Consider the following 15761-nt stretch of genomic DNA (forward strand, 5'->3'; position numbering starts at 1 on the left):
AAACTCTCCCCAGCTACTGGGGAGCAACTTCACCCACGTTATTCCCAAGTTTTCCTCAGAGCACCAAGTTTTATAGGGCAAAGTGAACGTACTTCTTCACAAACTGCAGCCAGCCTGGGAGAGGCGGGAATGTTCCCCTGGAGAAGGGAAGGATCCAGGCAGAGCTCAGAGCCCCGGGAATGTTCCCCTGGAGAAGGGAAGGATCCAGGCAGAGCTCAGAGCCCCGGGAATGTTCCCCTGGAGAAGGGAAGGATCCAGGCAGAGCTCAGAGCCCCGGGAATGTTCCCCTGGAGAAGGGAAGGATCCAGGCAGAGCTCAGAGCCCCGGGAATGTTCCCCTGGAGAAGGGAAGGATCCAGGCAGAGCTCAGAGCCCCGGGAATGTTCCCCTGGAGAAGGGAAGGATCCAGGCAGAGCTCAGAGCCCCGGGAATGTTCCCCTGGAGAAGGGAAGGATCCAGGCAGAGCTCAGAGCCCCGGGAATGTTCCCCTGGAGAAGGGAAGGATCCAGGCAGAGCTCAGAGCCCTGGGAATGTTCCCCTGGAGAAGGGAAGGATCCAGGCAGAGCTCAGAGCCCCGGGAATGTTCCCCTGGAGAAGGGAAGGATCCAGGCAGAGCTCAGAGCCCCTGGCAGGGCCTGAAGGGCTCCAGGAGAGCTGGAGAGGCACTGGGGACAAGGGATGGAGGGACAGGACTCGGAGGAACGGTTTAAACCTGAAGGGACACGATTATTCCGATGCGCACCGGGGAGGAATCCCCGGCTGTGAGGGCGGCGAGGCCGCGGCTGCCGGGATCGGCTGAGAAGCGGGAGGTGCCCGCGGCAGGGAGGAGGACCGGGATGGGCTCCGGGCTCCCTCACAGGTCTGTGGGGGACCGGGATGGGCTCCGGGCTCCCTCAGAGGTGTATGGGGCACCGGGATGGGCTCCGGGCTCCCTCAGAGGTGTATGGGGCACCGGGATGGGCTCCGGGCTCCCTCAGAGGTGTATGGGGCACCGGGATGGGCTCCGGGCTCCCTCACAGGTCTGTGGGGGACCGGGATGGGCTCCGGGCTCCCTCACAGGTCTGTGGGGGACCGGGATGGGCTCCCTCATATCCGCAGCCCTCGCTACTGTAGGGAAGGACCAGGATGGGCTCCGGGCTCCCTCAGCTCCCTCACACCGCAGCCCCGCTGGTGTACAGGAGCCAGGCCGTCTCCGGGCTCCCTCAGCTCCCTCGCACCGCAGCCCCGCTGGTGTATGGGGGACCGGGATGGGCTCCGGGCTCCCTCACACCGCAGCCCCGCTGGTGTACAGGAGCCAGGCCGGGCTCCGGGCTCCCTCAGCTCCCTCACACCGCAGCCCTCGCTGGTGTATGGAAGGACCGGGATGGGCTCCGGGCTCCCTCAGCCCCAGCCCCGCGGCTCTGCCCGCTGCGCCGGGCGCGCCGAGGCGGTGCCGTGTAATGGCGGCCGCGGTGCCGCCCCCGCGCGTCAGCGCAGCGCGCCCGGCCCGGCCCGGCCCGTCCGTGAGGCGGCCGCGGGCGCCGCTCCGCTCCCCCGGGCGCCGCTCCGCTCCGCTCCGCTCCCACCGAGCCCCGCCGAGCCCGTCCCGACCCCGCGGCGATGTCCGAGCGGCGCCGGCCCCGCCGCGGCCCCAGCCGGCACCCGGGGCGCCGCGCCGGGCCCTGAGCGCCCGCGGCCCCGCAGAGCCGCGGCCGGCGAGGCCCGCAGCGCCCGGCCGAGGATGGGGATCCTCCTCACCAGGATATGGAGGCTCTTCAACCACCAGGGTGAGGCCCGCGGGCACCGGGACAGCCGCGAGGGACCCACACCGCTCCGGGCCGGCCGCGCGGGCTCCTGCAACTCGGGGCTTTAACCTTTTTTATTTATTTTGTTTCCCAATTGCTGGAGTGCTCATTTCCTGACAGCCGCCTGTTAAATTATTGGCGTGTGCCAGCGGGGCGCGGCGTGGCGGGTGGGCTCCTCTCGCTGCCGGCAGAGTGTGGCTTAAGTGGCAGTCCTCGATAAGTGGCTCGTTCACGGAGTAAATGTTATTTACAGCTTCAGTTGTGGCTGCCCCTGGATCCCTGGAGGTGTCCCAGGCCAGGCTGGACACTTGGAGTCAGCCTGGGACAGGGGAAGGGGTCCCTGCCCGTGGCACTGGATGATCTTTGGTTTCTCTTCCAACCCAAACCATTCTGGGATTTTTAACACCCGTCTCCTTGCAGCAAGGTGTTCCTGAGAGTTGTAACTTTTAACTACAAAACACCTCCTGGTGCCCTTTCCATGTTTCTGAAGTGCTTGGAATTTGGTTTTGAGTGAGCCTCAGTACTCTCACACCTGCTCGTTGCACGCCCCAGTTCTGTCCCCGTTAACGCGTAGTGCGAATACAGCAAAATATTTTTGTCTTGTAGCATCCAGCCCCACTTCAGACCTTCTGTTCCAACTGATTTCCTAACATCCACTATGCTGGCAGCATCCCACCTGAAACAAAAGTTCCTAGTTATGTGGGGTCAGGTAAGCAGACGCTTTTACAATATTGTGCAGTTATGCAAAGTAATTAAAGCTGGAATTTGTATTGGAGGGCATAAAAGACAACTCTGCAAAACCACACAATATTGGTAAAATCAAACTCGAGAAACCCCCACTTACCTGACCCCTGTCCCCTCCATCTCCTAAGGGATAAATCAGTGTGAGTGTCGTTGGCTGGCAGGGATTGAGAGTCTGAGGTTTGGGCATGTTTTTAATGTTTTTTGTCGCCCTTGAGGGACACGGGGAAGGAGGGGAGAAACCCCCTTCTCACCAAGCTTTTACTTGACTGGTCTGCTTGGTTGTGCAAGTGAAAGTTGTGTAACAGAGCTGAGAGCTGGCTGTGCTCTCCCAAACTGGAAATCATCACTTTGGATGTGCTTGACACCACCAGTTGCAGAGTTCACAGCCATTTTTGTGATGCACAGGAGAGGAGGTGCTGAAGGGAGGCAAGAATTGATGGGGGCGTTGGGCTCCAAAGTGTCAGAGGTGGGTTGTGGAGCACCTGGTGACTTCTCCAAGGGCAAAGGGGGTGAATGTGTGCTGTGAAATGTTGGAGGGCACATCTATTCCCCAGGAGGAAAGACTGGCACAGGGATCTCGCCAGCCTGATTGGGTTTTACCTGTTGTTTGCAAAAACATCAAGAGATTGCCTGGGTGAAGGGGAAGTGGAGCTGGGCGCTGAAAAGTTGAAAGTGGAGTTGAGAGCTGGGGGGGATAAAGTTTGATACAGGCTGCAAAAACTTTCAGAAGATTGGGAGAGGATCCCAGCATGACATTGGCAGCCAGAGAAGGGAAACATCCTTCTGAGATCTCTCAGGAATGGTTCTGTGGAGGGTGAGAAGTTGCCAGTCCCTTCCCAGCCCACACAAACTTTGCGGGCTGGCCCACACACACACCTGGCCACGGCACCTGGGGCTGGGCACTGTTGGCTCAGGAAACCAGTGGCAAACGTGGCACTAACCTTGCTGCAGACCCAGCAGCTGTGACTTACCCGTGCTGTTTTCATTGCAGAGCACAAAGTGATCATTGTGGGCCTGGACAATGCAGGGAAAACGACCATTCTGTACCAATTGTAAGTAGGACCTGCGGGGACGCTGGGGGCATTTCCAGGTGTGCTGCGTGGCCGTGGGTGCTTCTACTCAGAGCGTTCCAGGTGGCAGAGGGAGGCTGGAGTTTGGGAAGGGCTGTGCTGCATGAATGAGGTTTTGTTCAGAGGGGTTGGGATCACATCACCTGCTCTTACCACACACTCCCAGCCACCCTTGGTGTCACGGCCTCGGCTCTCTGCCAGCCCCATAAAATATGATTGTAGTGAGTGCTGGCCACGGGACACTGTTGCAAAACTGATCCACGCCACAGATTAAACAGCAGGCAGATCACTCTGTGAGTGGCAAAGCACCTCTGCCTGCCCTGACTTGTGTCCCCAGTGCTGAGATCACTTCGGTGTTTGGGATGGGATGAAGGAGGAAGGCTGGTACCAGCACAAAGCCAGGGCAACACCTCTGTGCCTTCAACAGCAGCATTGGTTTGTGTTTGCCTTGCATTAACCTTGCTCCTGGTTTACACGGAGCTGGAATGAGCTCCATATCTCAGTTCCCCAGCTGCAGTTTGATAGAGGACACCAGTCTCTCCACAGGCTCAGAAACTGCTGGGTGACACAAGCAGCTCAAGGTCTGTTTGTGCTGGGGACAGGTTGGCCCTTTCCCACGTGCAGTGTGTGGCACTGAGGAGTGTTCCCGAGTCAGAAATAATTCCTGTTAAACCGTGTGGCCATGCTGCTCCAAGCCCACATTTAAAAATGGCTTTCTGGAAGTGCTTGGGGTTTGTCACATTCCAGCCTGCTTTGCCTTTCCCAAAACATTTCTGGCTGCTGGTGCCCTGCCACGCTGCAGAGAGAGTGAAGGTGATGGTGATTTATGGAGGGAGTCAGAGGTGTTAAAAAGCACAAGCAGAATGAAGGGTATTTCTTAAGACTGGGAACTCCTGCAGCCAAGGGCCGTCCTTGGTGGTTTTTAATCCACTTCCTCCACAAATGTCTCGCAGTTCTTCCCCTTATTTCTGCAGTTTCAGTGTTTTCCCTCATACAGATCTCTGTCTGTCTCCTTCTTCTTTGTACCCATCTTGACTCCAGAGGACTTTCCCAGCTCCTTTATTCTCCTGACTTACTCCTCCGTAACCCTACCCAAACTTTGCAGATCCCGTTTTTCCTCTTGCAGACACTTCTTTTTCTCCCATTCTCATGCTCAGCTCTCCTTGCACTGGCCCAGGGTAACTGGGATTGCTTTTCAGAACACTGCACCATCCCTTAATTCCCTGGCTCTCTGTATCCTCTTCAGGAAATAGCCCAGCACCATTACAAGTCTCAAATTGCTGTCACTGTAACTAAAAGCTCTGCTGGAACTTCAAAAAGGTTCATACAAAATGAAAAGCTGTATCAAGATGATCAGAAGAAAAAATAATTAAGTTCTTTTGAACACAGATGGTTTGCCTTGGAGCTACTGTTAATTTTTTTGTCTGTTACAGTAGAGTTTAAATAGTCTGAACTTTTGGAGACTCCAGAGCACACATTTGGTTGTTTGATGTGAAACCTGTGTTCTTGGTGACAAAGTCACACTCAGTATCTCTAAACAATGTATTTGAAATATTTAATGGCTGCATTTCTCTCAAAAAGTTGTGTATTGAACTGTGCTGAGGGGAGAGGACGAGGAAGTTAGGACATGAAGCATTGTGAAGAAAGCCTGGTTTTAGTGGCCTGCCCTGGAAGGAGAGCGGGATGGAGTGGGTGAAGTGTTTCTGGTGGGGCTGGAGGATGAGTTGTTGTTTTGCTGAAACTTGAAAATCTTGTGGCTTAACCACATTCTTGAAGCAAAACAACTGCTCTGTCCCATGTGAGCCAAAATGGGCCTGGAGAAAAAAGAGCTGAGTGCTCCCAAAAGCTTCTGAAGCAAAAATGCTCTCAGCTCCACAGTTTAATTAATTATAACACATTTTGTTCACAAGTGCTCTCTCAGCTCTATAATTTGATTATTACATAGTTCACCAAGTCCTTTATATTGCTGTTTTTATTTACATTTCTGCACCTTCCACCATCAAACCTTGCCTGCCCAGGGATGTTTGCTGAGGTTGTCTCCTGGGGTGCGGGTGGCTTTGGCTGACTGTCCCTGTTCCCTGCTCCCCGTGCAGCTCCATGAACGAGGTGGTTCACACCTCTCCCACCATCGGCAGCAACGTGGAGGAGATCGTGGTGAACAACACGCGCTTCCTGATGTGGGACATCGGGGGCCAGGAGTCCCTGCGCTCCTCCTGGAACACCTACTACACCAACACCGAGGTGACAGCGCTGGGGCACGGGGCAGGGCTGTCAGAATCTGAGCTATTGATGGTTCTGAGGGTGTAAAAGTCTCTGTCTGTCAGCCCCACTGCCAAACAAGAAATCATAAATTGTCTGTGCTGGTTCCAAGGTTGTTTATTCTGTTTATCTCTCACATGTTCTGCAGCTCTGTCCTGCAGGGCAGCGTGTGGGGCTCTGCCCTCAGTGGGATGTGACAAACATTAAATACCAGAAACTCCCTGGGCTGCATTTACAAGAACGTGCCAATATCTGTCACCTACGTTGGACAGTGTGTCCCCAGCCTGAACCAACAGAAAAATGCCAACACCACAGTGAGACATGGAGGGCATGAAGAAGGAGAAAAAGGACAAGGCACACCCAATTTCCTCCATCTTGTCCCCTTTGGACCCCTCATCTAGAATCCTAAAATTCTACTTTTGCACCTGTGCCACACTTAATTATTACTGATATCAAACCCTCAGAGCTGGTAATTCATGCTGTAAGATTGAAAACTCTTTTCCATGGCCAGAGATCACAGCCAGTGTCTCTGTGGGCTCTGTCCAGGGGGGTTCCTGACCCCTGCCAGGGTCCCAGGACAGCCAGGGCAGCCAGAGGGAAGCCCTGGATTCCCACACAGGGCCTGGGGCTGCCATCTGCAGCTCTGCTCATCCTTTGGGGCTGCTCTCACTTCTCTAGGAATTGCAGAATTCCCCTTGCTGTCTCCATGGTCACTCTCTGCAGCGGGTGCTCCAAAACCTGCCTGACAGCCCAAAAGTTTTCCTCCAAAACGTTGGCAGCTCTGCCTCACAAGTTCCTGTCATCACCAGCTTAAACACCCCCAGGAGTTTTCAGAACTCTTCAGAGGTGCAGTTGCAGTACACACACACACACATATGTATATTATATATATATATATGCATATAAATGCACATATAAATATATGTATGTAAATTTTATCAAGCACACAACTTCATAAAAATAATGCTTTAAATCAAGGTTTCCTATCTGTTATCAAATACAATCTAAATGCAATTATTTATATTATATAAATTATGGGTTTTTTGTGGTTAAATACAATTGTCACAGTAATTACCTTTGTTCTCCAGTTCAGCCCTATGAGGTGCTGTGATTCCTTAAAGTTCTTTTCCAGCCTGAATGAAGCTGGGAGTGTGTTCTTGGAGTTTGGAGCTTCAGGACTTCTTTAATCCTCTGCAAATACCTACTTGCATGTTAGTTCTTGTCCTAGCCAAAGAAAAATGATGCACTTTGTTTTAAAGGCTGTAACAAATTATTTGAGGGATCTGTGCGGTGCCTCAGTTACACAAGCAAAGAACAAAACCAGGTCTGGGATTACAGAGAATTTTCTTGCTTTCAATATGAATTTTTTACTGCAGAATGGAGAACAGAAAGTGAAAAGTTGTGTCAGAGCTGCTTTTGTACCCAAAGCACAGCACAAGAGTGAATAACCCCAGGCCTGTGGGATTACTGGGCTGGAGGGAGGTTTGGGAGCAGGGTTGATAATCCAGCTGGATAATGGGCTGGGAGTGGGAGCAGCAGGAGTTTCTCTGCCTAATAACTCTCCCTTTTTGCAGTTTGTGATAGTTGTGGTGGACAGCACAGACAGAGAGAGAATTTCTGTGACTAAAGAAGAGCTGTATAAAATGTTAGCACACGAGGTGAGTGCACCCTGTGTCTTTAATATTTATTTTAGTATTTATTTTAACATTTATTTTAATTATCTGGCTGATAACACACCAACGGAAGCAGATTTACACCCTGAACTGCCTTGTCCCTGCTGCACTGTCTTCTGTGGAGCTCCCAGCAAAGCTGTTAATTAAAACTGAATTACAGAAGTAGCCTGACAGAGTGCTCCAGTGAAAAGGAGCTGGGACCTGTCAGGGACATCTGTGGGTTTTGTACTTCAATCCATGTTATATCTGAGTTAGAGCCTATAAAACCCCGTGGTTTCCTGCAATCATTTAATAATTATTTTTGATATCTTCACAGTTTCCTGAGGTTTTACAGCCTTTACAATGTGTGTTGGAGCACCCAGCTCTGAAACTGGAGGAACTTCAGCCCGTGGCTGTAGCAGCCACTGCTCTGTGGGTGTTTGGAATTCCAGAGTGGGAATTGCTAAATTGTACAGACCCTCCTTAAATCTGAGCCCTGGGTCAGGTCTAAACCTGAGCTGGGCTGATGTAAAAGCCAGGCAGCATCTGTGGCATGACCTGAATGCAAACTGGATCAGGCTGTGTGAGCTGACACTGAGCAAATTTAAGTGTCAGAATAAAAAAAAAGGCATAAAAATGATGGCATTATAGCCTAAAATATTCCATCTATATTTAACCTATAGCCACAGTTTGGGAGCCTGCAGGAAGGACACAGCCTGCCTATGGATTTCCTTTGAGGAAAAACAAGGGCTTTGCATAGGCTCTTTCAAGTTTTTTTTTTTTGTGGTTTGTTTTGTTTTATTTGGGTCTTTTTGTTGGTTTCGGTTTTGTTTTTTAATTTTTGATGTTTAATTTAAATTGTTTTTAATAAAGTAAATTCCAACAGAGCAGGTCAGGCTGTGGGGTGTTAAATGTGGCATGGGGAGGCGGGTTTTGGTGCTGCTGTCCAGGATTGGGATTTCAGAGCTGGACTCCTCAGGCTGTTGTGAAAACCTGCATCTTCTGTTTCCTGATCTCTAAAGGAAGATGAAGGTGTTAAGGAGCTGATTTTGCCGCAGGGAGGTCTGGAATTCCAGGCAGAGTGGAGCCCATTTGGGAGCAGTGAATGTGCCCTTTGTGTCCCAGCAGGATGTTCCCAGGCTCCCTCTCCAGACGTGGCTGTGACGTTGGGAGAGAGCAGCAATGAAAGTCAAATATTGATTTAAAATCTCTTTTCTTTGCTCCTTGAAAATCTTTTCTTTCTCCTAGCCACTTCCATGGAGCTGCTGTTAAGGCAAAATTGAGTTGTCCAGCTCAGTTCCAGCTATTTTCTGGAGCAGTTGATTATTTGGGAGTTAATTTGGCTGCTTGTAAACAGGAGTGTGCCTGATAGGCAGCTCAGTGCTTGAGCTGGCTTGGCTTCCTGGGAGCACCTTTTTGCTTTCCAGGGGAAAGATTTTCAATAATACACCCGTGCTTTTGTGTAATTCCAAGCAATTTGAGGTAAAACAAGCTTATCCTTGGAGTCACTGCTCCAAATTGTGAATGCTGCTCAGGTACAGGGGAACACAGGGCTCTGATCCTCGTGGAGCACAGCAGAACGTTGTCCTGAGGTTGTTCCTCCTTATCCATGGCAAGAATTTGGCTGCTTGGTGGGCTGGATCAGGATTTCCTGCAGCTCCTGCCAGCCTGCAGCACCTTGCTCTGGGGCTCTGGTTCCTGCTTTGGTGTCCCCTCCTCTGCCTCCAAGGGCTGCTCTGCCATGACCCCCTCTCCTTTCTCCCAGGACTTGAAGAAAGCAGGGCTGCTGATCTTTGCTAACAAGCAGGATGTGAAGGAGTGCATGACAGTAGCTGAGATCTCCCAGTTCCTGAAGCTGACTTCAATTAAGGATCACCAGTGGCACATTCAGGCCTGCTGTGCTCTCACTGGAGAGGGGTAAGAGGGATTTGTGTCCACAGGAGGGGAATCTGGAATGACTCCGGGGGTTGTATTGTGGTATTTGGGTTTAACACACATTCCCCCCCTGTCCAGAATCCCACAATCCCAGTATGGTTTGGGTTGGAAGGGACCTTAAACTCATCCCATCCCAGCCCTGCCATGGCAGGGACACCACCACTGTCCCAGGCTGCTCCAAGCCCCATCCAGCCTGGCCTTGGGCACTGCCAGGGATCCAGGGGCAGCCACAGCTGCTCTGGGCACCTGTGCCAGGGCCTTCACAGCTTCATAATCTTGATACTTAGAAGATTTTTGGGCTCAGAACACCAAATCTACATCAAATCCATGATGTCACCTCACAGAGATAAGACTTGATATGATTTGGGCTTGATGAGGTGGGGGCAAACTGAAATCTGGTTTATTAAGAATAATCCTAATTAGAGAGAACTTCATGTTGTGAAGATCTGGGATCTGAATTCTCTGGCCATAGATGATACAATAAGATCTAGGAAGTGCCATACAGGGAGTGAAGAGTTTCCAGAAATGATTCAGAGTTCTCGGGAAGAATTTAAATTGGTGCTTTTGCGGAGTTACCTTTGGAGTTATCCCGAGAATCCCCTAAATGTTCCCTCTTGTGTTCCCAGGCTGTGCCAAGGACTGGAGTGGATGATGTCCCGGCTGAAGATCAGATGATTTTTAATGACCTCTTTGCACAGACATTGCTGCAGCAGAGCTGTTCCAGTGGCAGATTGGTGGGATGGATGTATTTATACTGAACTGATGGCAACTGTATTTTCTACATAGCTGCACACACACACACACACACACACACACACACACACACACACACTCACAGAGGAGCTGGGAGCAGGCACAGGAGCACCTGGGGCTCCAGGTTGGTTCGGGTTCCTCACAGGACGTTCAAAGCTGTGACCAACCTTCTTTCCAAGCTGCCCCTCGGAACAGTCCAGCCTTGGGCGTGGGGAGGATGGAGCCAGAGGAAGGAGCTTTTAATTTAGAGTTTTATGATCCCACTGTAGCCCTCCCTAGTGGAAGTTGTTGGCTTCATTATTCCAGTAAATCAGCGAGCGAAGCTCTGGCGTCGGTATTGACTCTGCAGTATTTCTGAGGCTGCCCATGTTACAAAACTCTTCTCCTGTATGTGTACTGTACATATTTGTGTATATTTATACCTCAGTCCTAGGTTAATTGCAATCTGCTCAGCCCAGTGCAAAGCTGAATCAGTATGTTGGCAGTAGTGCTGATCTGTGACACGGCCACGTCCCGTGTCACCAGTCCCTCCATGTCTGTATGGCTGTAACGCCAGTCACACCTTGCCTCTCCACAACCTGATCAACAAACTCTCTCTTCAGCCCATTGCTTGTTTTTCCACATGATTTTTGGATTAGGGAGGAGGCTGGAATGGATTGAGGCACACGGATTGAGCTTCGAATTCCATGGTTGGCAAACGGAACAAATTTGCCAAAGAGTTTCAGATAAAATGGGTTTTCCTCTTTTATTGTGGTCATCACTGGACTGGGTGATGCTGCAGGTCCTGTCCACTGCTTTCCTTCTCTGCTGTGCTGGTTGATTCAGGTCTGGCAGAAACACCTTTGGCTGTCAAGAAGGGAAAAGTACCTTTTTTTTTCTTAACCAAAGAAGAGGCACAAAAGTATGTTTGAAAGTGTCACTGGAATCGTACAAGGCAGACTCTAATGAAGTGTTTTTCAGAGGAAAAACTCTCTTTGCTACATAAAACCTGCAGATATTAAAACGTGCAGATGTATCAGTATGCAGTGGAGGCGACTGGATGGGGACAAAGCAGATGACACTACTTGAAAAGCTCCAGGTGACCCACACGAGTTCCAGGGCAGAACTCTTGAAAGCAGAGCTCCCTTGCATGGTCCCCAGGCAGTGTGAGAACACTAGGATCACCTTTCCCTGCTGCAGCTCCTGCTGGGATGGCTGTCCCAGGCAGCAGGGGGCCAGAATTCCCACTTTAGAGGATCCAGGCAGTTAGGAAGGCAGTGGGATGCTTGGAAATGTCAGGCTCTTCTGTGGGAGATGCATTGGGAGTTCAGCAAAATGAAACAAAACTGTGTTTAAAATGTTCTTCCCTTTCTCAGCCCCCGTGTGTGGTAAGGATGGAAAAGGCATTTTAAAGACATTCTAAAGCTTAGTTTGAACTTTTTTAAGGTGCTTCTCTTTGGTTCTGGGATAATCTGGTCAGCTCCTGCCTTCCTGCCCACCCACCTCCCTGGGAGCATGGGAATCCTGGGGAAAGGAGGGGAGCCAATCTCTAAGTCTGTATTTAACAAAGGCAGGTAAAGAATTTAACTTTTTAATCTATTTTTGGTATCTCCAACGCTCCCTGGGTGGGGGATCTGCTGTCTTTGTTAAACATTAAGGTGTACATGCATATATCTCTAGTGCATGCACATAGATCTTGGTATTTAACTGGTGTATTGCAAAATGTATCAATGTTTGAAGAATTAACAATTTAATGCAAAGACTCTCTCAGTTTCTCTGACAGTATCTACAAGCAAAGAGCTCTGTGCACACTTGCATATGAAATGGAACTGTACATTTTCTAGTCTAAAAAAAAAGAAAAAGCAGACTTGCTTCTAAACCCAAGCGTTTGGTTTTTGAGTTTTATGTCTTCCCTGGGCTGAGTCCACGCAGGCTGGGTGAGCTGGGGGCTGGCTGCTGAGAAAAGGACTTGTTGCTTGTTGGTGGTGGAGATTCCTGCTGCTTGGCTGTGCATTTGCAGGAGCTCTGTCAGGTGGTGCAGGTGTGGTGGTTGCTGCAGGTGTGGGTTGTTTGCAAGCACATCCTCTGTGTTTACACAGCGCTCGGGCTGGTTTTACTCTTTCCCTCCCCGTGCCACTTCCCTTGCTGTGGCCCCTGAGGTTCACCTTGGCTTGGTTTCCCCAGTGACCACAGAGCCCAGCAGGGCCTGGAGTGACTGCAGAGCTCAGGGCTGGCTGTCAGGCAGGGTTTTCTGTGTCCCAGGGGTTTGGAATGCAAACATTCCATTGTTTTCTGTGTTTTGGGCACTGAACGACCCGGTGTTAACCCGACTGCAGACATCTCATGGGTCGCTGTCAGCTTTCTGTGCACTTGGTGTGTTTCAGGGCAAATGTGGCCAGAATTCAGTGGTGGCTGATGTTTCCTTGACACATCGTGGTGTTGTCCAGGGCTTTTGGGGTTTAAATGTTGATTTTCAGTCTGTGGGGATGGTGGGGTTTGTCAGCAGAGGTGACAATTCCAGACTCACCTGGAGTGATTGCTGTGATCAATTCCAGACTCTCTGATCAATTCCAGCCTGTGTGATCAATTCTAGACTCCCCTGGAATGGTTGCTGTGATCAATTCCAGACTCTTTGATCAATTCCAGACTCTCACCTGGAATATTTGCTGTGAGGGTGCTTTGAAGTGCACGTGTGTGAAGTTAGAAATGTTTTAAATTCAGCCACTGAGAAGAGCTGCCAAACTTTTGATCTCTCGACCCCTTTGTGTTTTGTGTCAGTGCTCCTTGTTGACAGCTTTTTTTCTTTTCCCTGCAGGGGAATTCCCATTTTTCTCCCAGCTCTGTCCTTAGAAAATCCAGGGAGCTTTGCATCAGTGCTGCTCCCACTGGGGATTGCTGGGCAGGGGTTGCCTTACCCTGGGTGTGACCTTGGGGTGTGATGCTGCTGTTTCACCCTCAGGGTTCTGCTGCCTTGGCTTCAGCTGAACTTCAAGCTTTGCCTTTTTTCTCCATGAAATTCGTGCTTGGGAAAAGGGAGGAGCCTTAAAAATGGTTATTGAAATAATGCTGCAAAATGGCATTTTAGTAGCAAAAGAAAAAATAAGGTCATATTTCAATAATCTGATACTTCTTTTGGTTCAGAAGATCATCAGTTTGGTAAATCTTCTCTGGAATATGCTGCTTCTGGCATCTGGGAATTTTCCGGGTCTTTAATTGTGAGGAGAGGTGGAAAATAGACTTGGGGAATGTGAACAGCTTCATTTTTTAATAGATTTTCTTTTTGTGAGGCTGAGCAGCTGCTCTGCTGAGCATTGTGTAGGTGTGTGAATGGCAAATGCACCTGACCAGCACCTTCCACATCTGCAGCTCAAGTGCCTAAATCTAATTCCATAATCAGCTTTATTTCCTATGCTACGATTCCCATTCCCTTAGAATAGAGATCCAGATCTAGAAAAGCCTCCCAGTGTGTGGAAGTGAGTGGGTTTTTCCCTCCCCACACCCAAGTTTTAACAGGATTTGGGATAAATTTGTTACAGTTCTCCTATCCCTGCCATTCCAAGCACTTTTCCATTTATCAGGTACCACCGAGTTTGCTTTGGGACAGGAAAAACTGAATTTGTCCTTGTGTCGGGGTGGTTGGCTGGAATTCCTGTCGAGGGACTGTTTAAATAACTCAATCCTGGTGGCAGTGCTTCCTTCCTCACTGCTGGTGGAACACGAAGTTTGTCACTGTCAGATTAATTAGGGCTGAAAAGTCGTTTCCAGCTAATTGAGATGAATGTGCTGGGCAGCCCTGGGCAGGGCAGGGCTGATCCCTGGCACCAAGAGTGGCACTGAGGAAGGAAAATGTCTTTGCACTCGTGGTAACGCAGATGTGGCCTGGTTATAAATCCAGATGTGACTTGAATATATCCTTGTGAATACATTAAATGGCCAAAAATGATGAATTGTAAGGGGCTGCCAGTGTAGCTTTTTATTTAATATGTGTGAGAATCAGGAGCAGGAATTCTCTCCTTGCCTTAAGAGGGCCTTACCAGTGAATTTTTCTATTGTAGCTTTATCCACAGTGGAGTCACTTTACCACCCTGAGCCTTTTAAGCCAGGCTTTGGGTAAGGACAGAGCTGGGTGGGCTTTTTAAGCTTTTCCCATTTGGAAATGTCCAAAACTCAGTAGCTGAGAGTGGAGGAAGCCAGAAAATGCTGCTTTACCTGGAAGGCTGGGAATCCTTCCTTGGACATCTTCAGCTCCGAGCTCTCCTTGTCTAAGTGGGGAGGGGGCCAAGAAAAGCTGGATTTTGTGCAGAGGTTAAAAAATCCATCCAGCTCGGCCTGTGGGTGGCGAGGTGTGGGGCTGGGGTGTGTGACAGGGTGATGGGGACAGCCCTGGTGTCGTTGTGCCCGTGTCGAGCACCCCTGGGTGTCTCAGCACCCTCGGGTGTCTCAGCACCCCCGGGTGTCTCAGCACCCCTGGGTGTCTCAGCACCCCTGGTTCTCTCTGCAGCCCTGGGTTCTCTCAGCACCCCCGGGTGTCTCAGCACCCCTGGGTTCTCTCAGCACCCCTGGGTGTCTCAGCACCCCCGGTTCTCTCTGCACCCCTGGGTTCTCTCAGCACCCCTGGGTGTCTCAGCACCCCCGGTTCTCTCAGCACCCCTCGGGCTCGGCTCTGCGGCGCTGCCCGGGGGCCTGGCGCACTCTGTGCCCGCGGTGCCCGGGTACAGGCGGCTCTGGGCAGGGGCTGGGAGGGAGGAACATCCTCTGTGTCAGCATCCCCGCAGCGGGGCCGCCTTCCCCTGATCGCTTTTGTGCTTCTCCCCCTGCAGACTTTGTCATCTTCCTGAAAGAAACGCGGCCAGGATGTGGCCAGCGCTGAACTGCAGGAAAATTTCATTTCAGAATGTATAAAATGATGGCTGCAGGTGAATCCCAAGCCTTGGGAGGGCTGGCAGCTCCCAGCTGGAGCGCTCCTGTGTCTGCACTCACACATGGGCACTGAAGCCATTTAGCCAAAACGTTTTATAGAGCTATTTATTATAGTAAAGGAAAACCAGGATTCTATTAGGCAACTTTTTTCCTCCCTGAAATTTGATCAGAGCATTCCTTGAATTGTTTCTCCTTTGCCACTTTCTGTCTTTCAGGCTCTGGTTTTCATGCAGCTGAAGGGAACTCATTCCGTTCTCTTAATTCTTGTTGAAGTGGAGCAAATACAAATTTGGGCTCGGGAGCTCTGTACCATCAGATTTATGCATTTATAGATGATGTCAATTGCTAATTCTTTAAAACCTACCAGTATTTATGATTTTAAGTTGAAAACACTTGTAAAATGTGCCTGTTTGCATTAAACTTTGTGTGTGGGAGTTGCAGTGAAAGTTTTCAAGCAAATATGTGATTTCTGACCTGTTTTTTGGGGCTGTTTAGGTGGTTTTGGGGTGAAATGTGCTGTTCTGCTCAGCCTGTGATGGGGGGGAATTTGATTGGGGCAAGTTTGGTGATAAGTCTGTGCTGGTTGGTGTCGGACTGGGAATTAAAATGAGTGTGAAATGTTGTTTTCCCCTCAGAAACGCTGAATCCCAGGGATGTGCCCCTCTT

At 50.4% G+C, this 15761-nt stretch overlaps 1 protein-coding gene across 1 annotated transcript; it reads left to right on the plus strand.

Moving 5' to 3' along the window:
• The first annotated feature begins 1652 nt into the window (after positions 1-1652).
• Positions 1653-15529, plus strand: ARL5A (ARF like GTPase 5A). The gene is made up of 6 exons (XM_021535421.2): positions 1653-1765; positions 3519-3579; positions 5691-5838; positions 7431-7514; positions 9274-9425; positions 10070-15529. Exons 1-6 carry the CDS (start codon positions 1720-1722, stop codon positions 10116-10118), a joined length of 540 nt encoding a protein of 179 aa, XP_021391096.1. The 5' UTR covers positions 1653-1719; the 3' UTR covers positions 10119-15529.
• The last annotated feature ends 232 nt before the right edge of the window (positions 15530-15761 follow it).

Source organism: Lonchura striata, chromosome 8 (genome assembly GCF_046129695.1).
Source record: "Lonchura striata isolate bLonStr1 chromosome 8, bLonStr1.mat, whole genome shotgun sequence".
NCBI lineage: Eukaryota > Metazoa > Chordata > Aves > Passeriformes > Estrildidae > Lonchura > Lonchura striata.

What these genes read in the sequence shown, in the direction of transcription:
- ARL5A (XM_021535421.2), top strand. Translation starts at nt 1,720, where the DNA reads ATGGGGATCCTCCTCACCAGGATATGGAGGCTCTTCAACCACCAGG. An exon ending in ACGACCATTCTGTACCAATT is followed by an intron (nt 3,580 to 5,690) that starts GTAAGTAGGACC and finishes CTCCCCGTGCAG; the next exon opens with CTCCATGAACGAGGTGGTTC. An exon ending in TGTGCTCTCACTGGAGAGGG is followed by an intron (nt 9,426 to 10,069) that starts GTAAGAGGGATT and finishes TTGTGTTCCCAG; the next exon opens with GCTGTGCCAAGGACTGGAGT.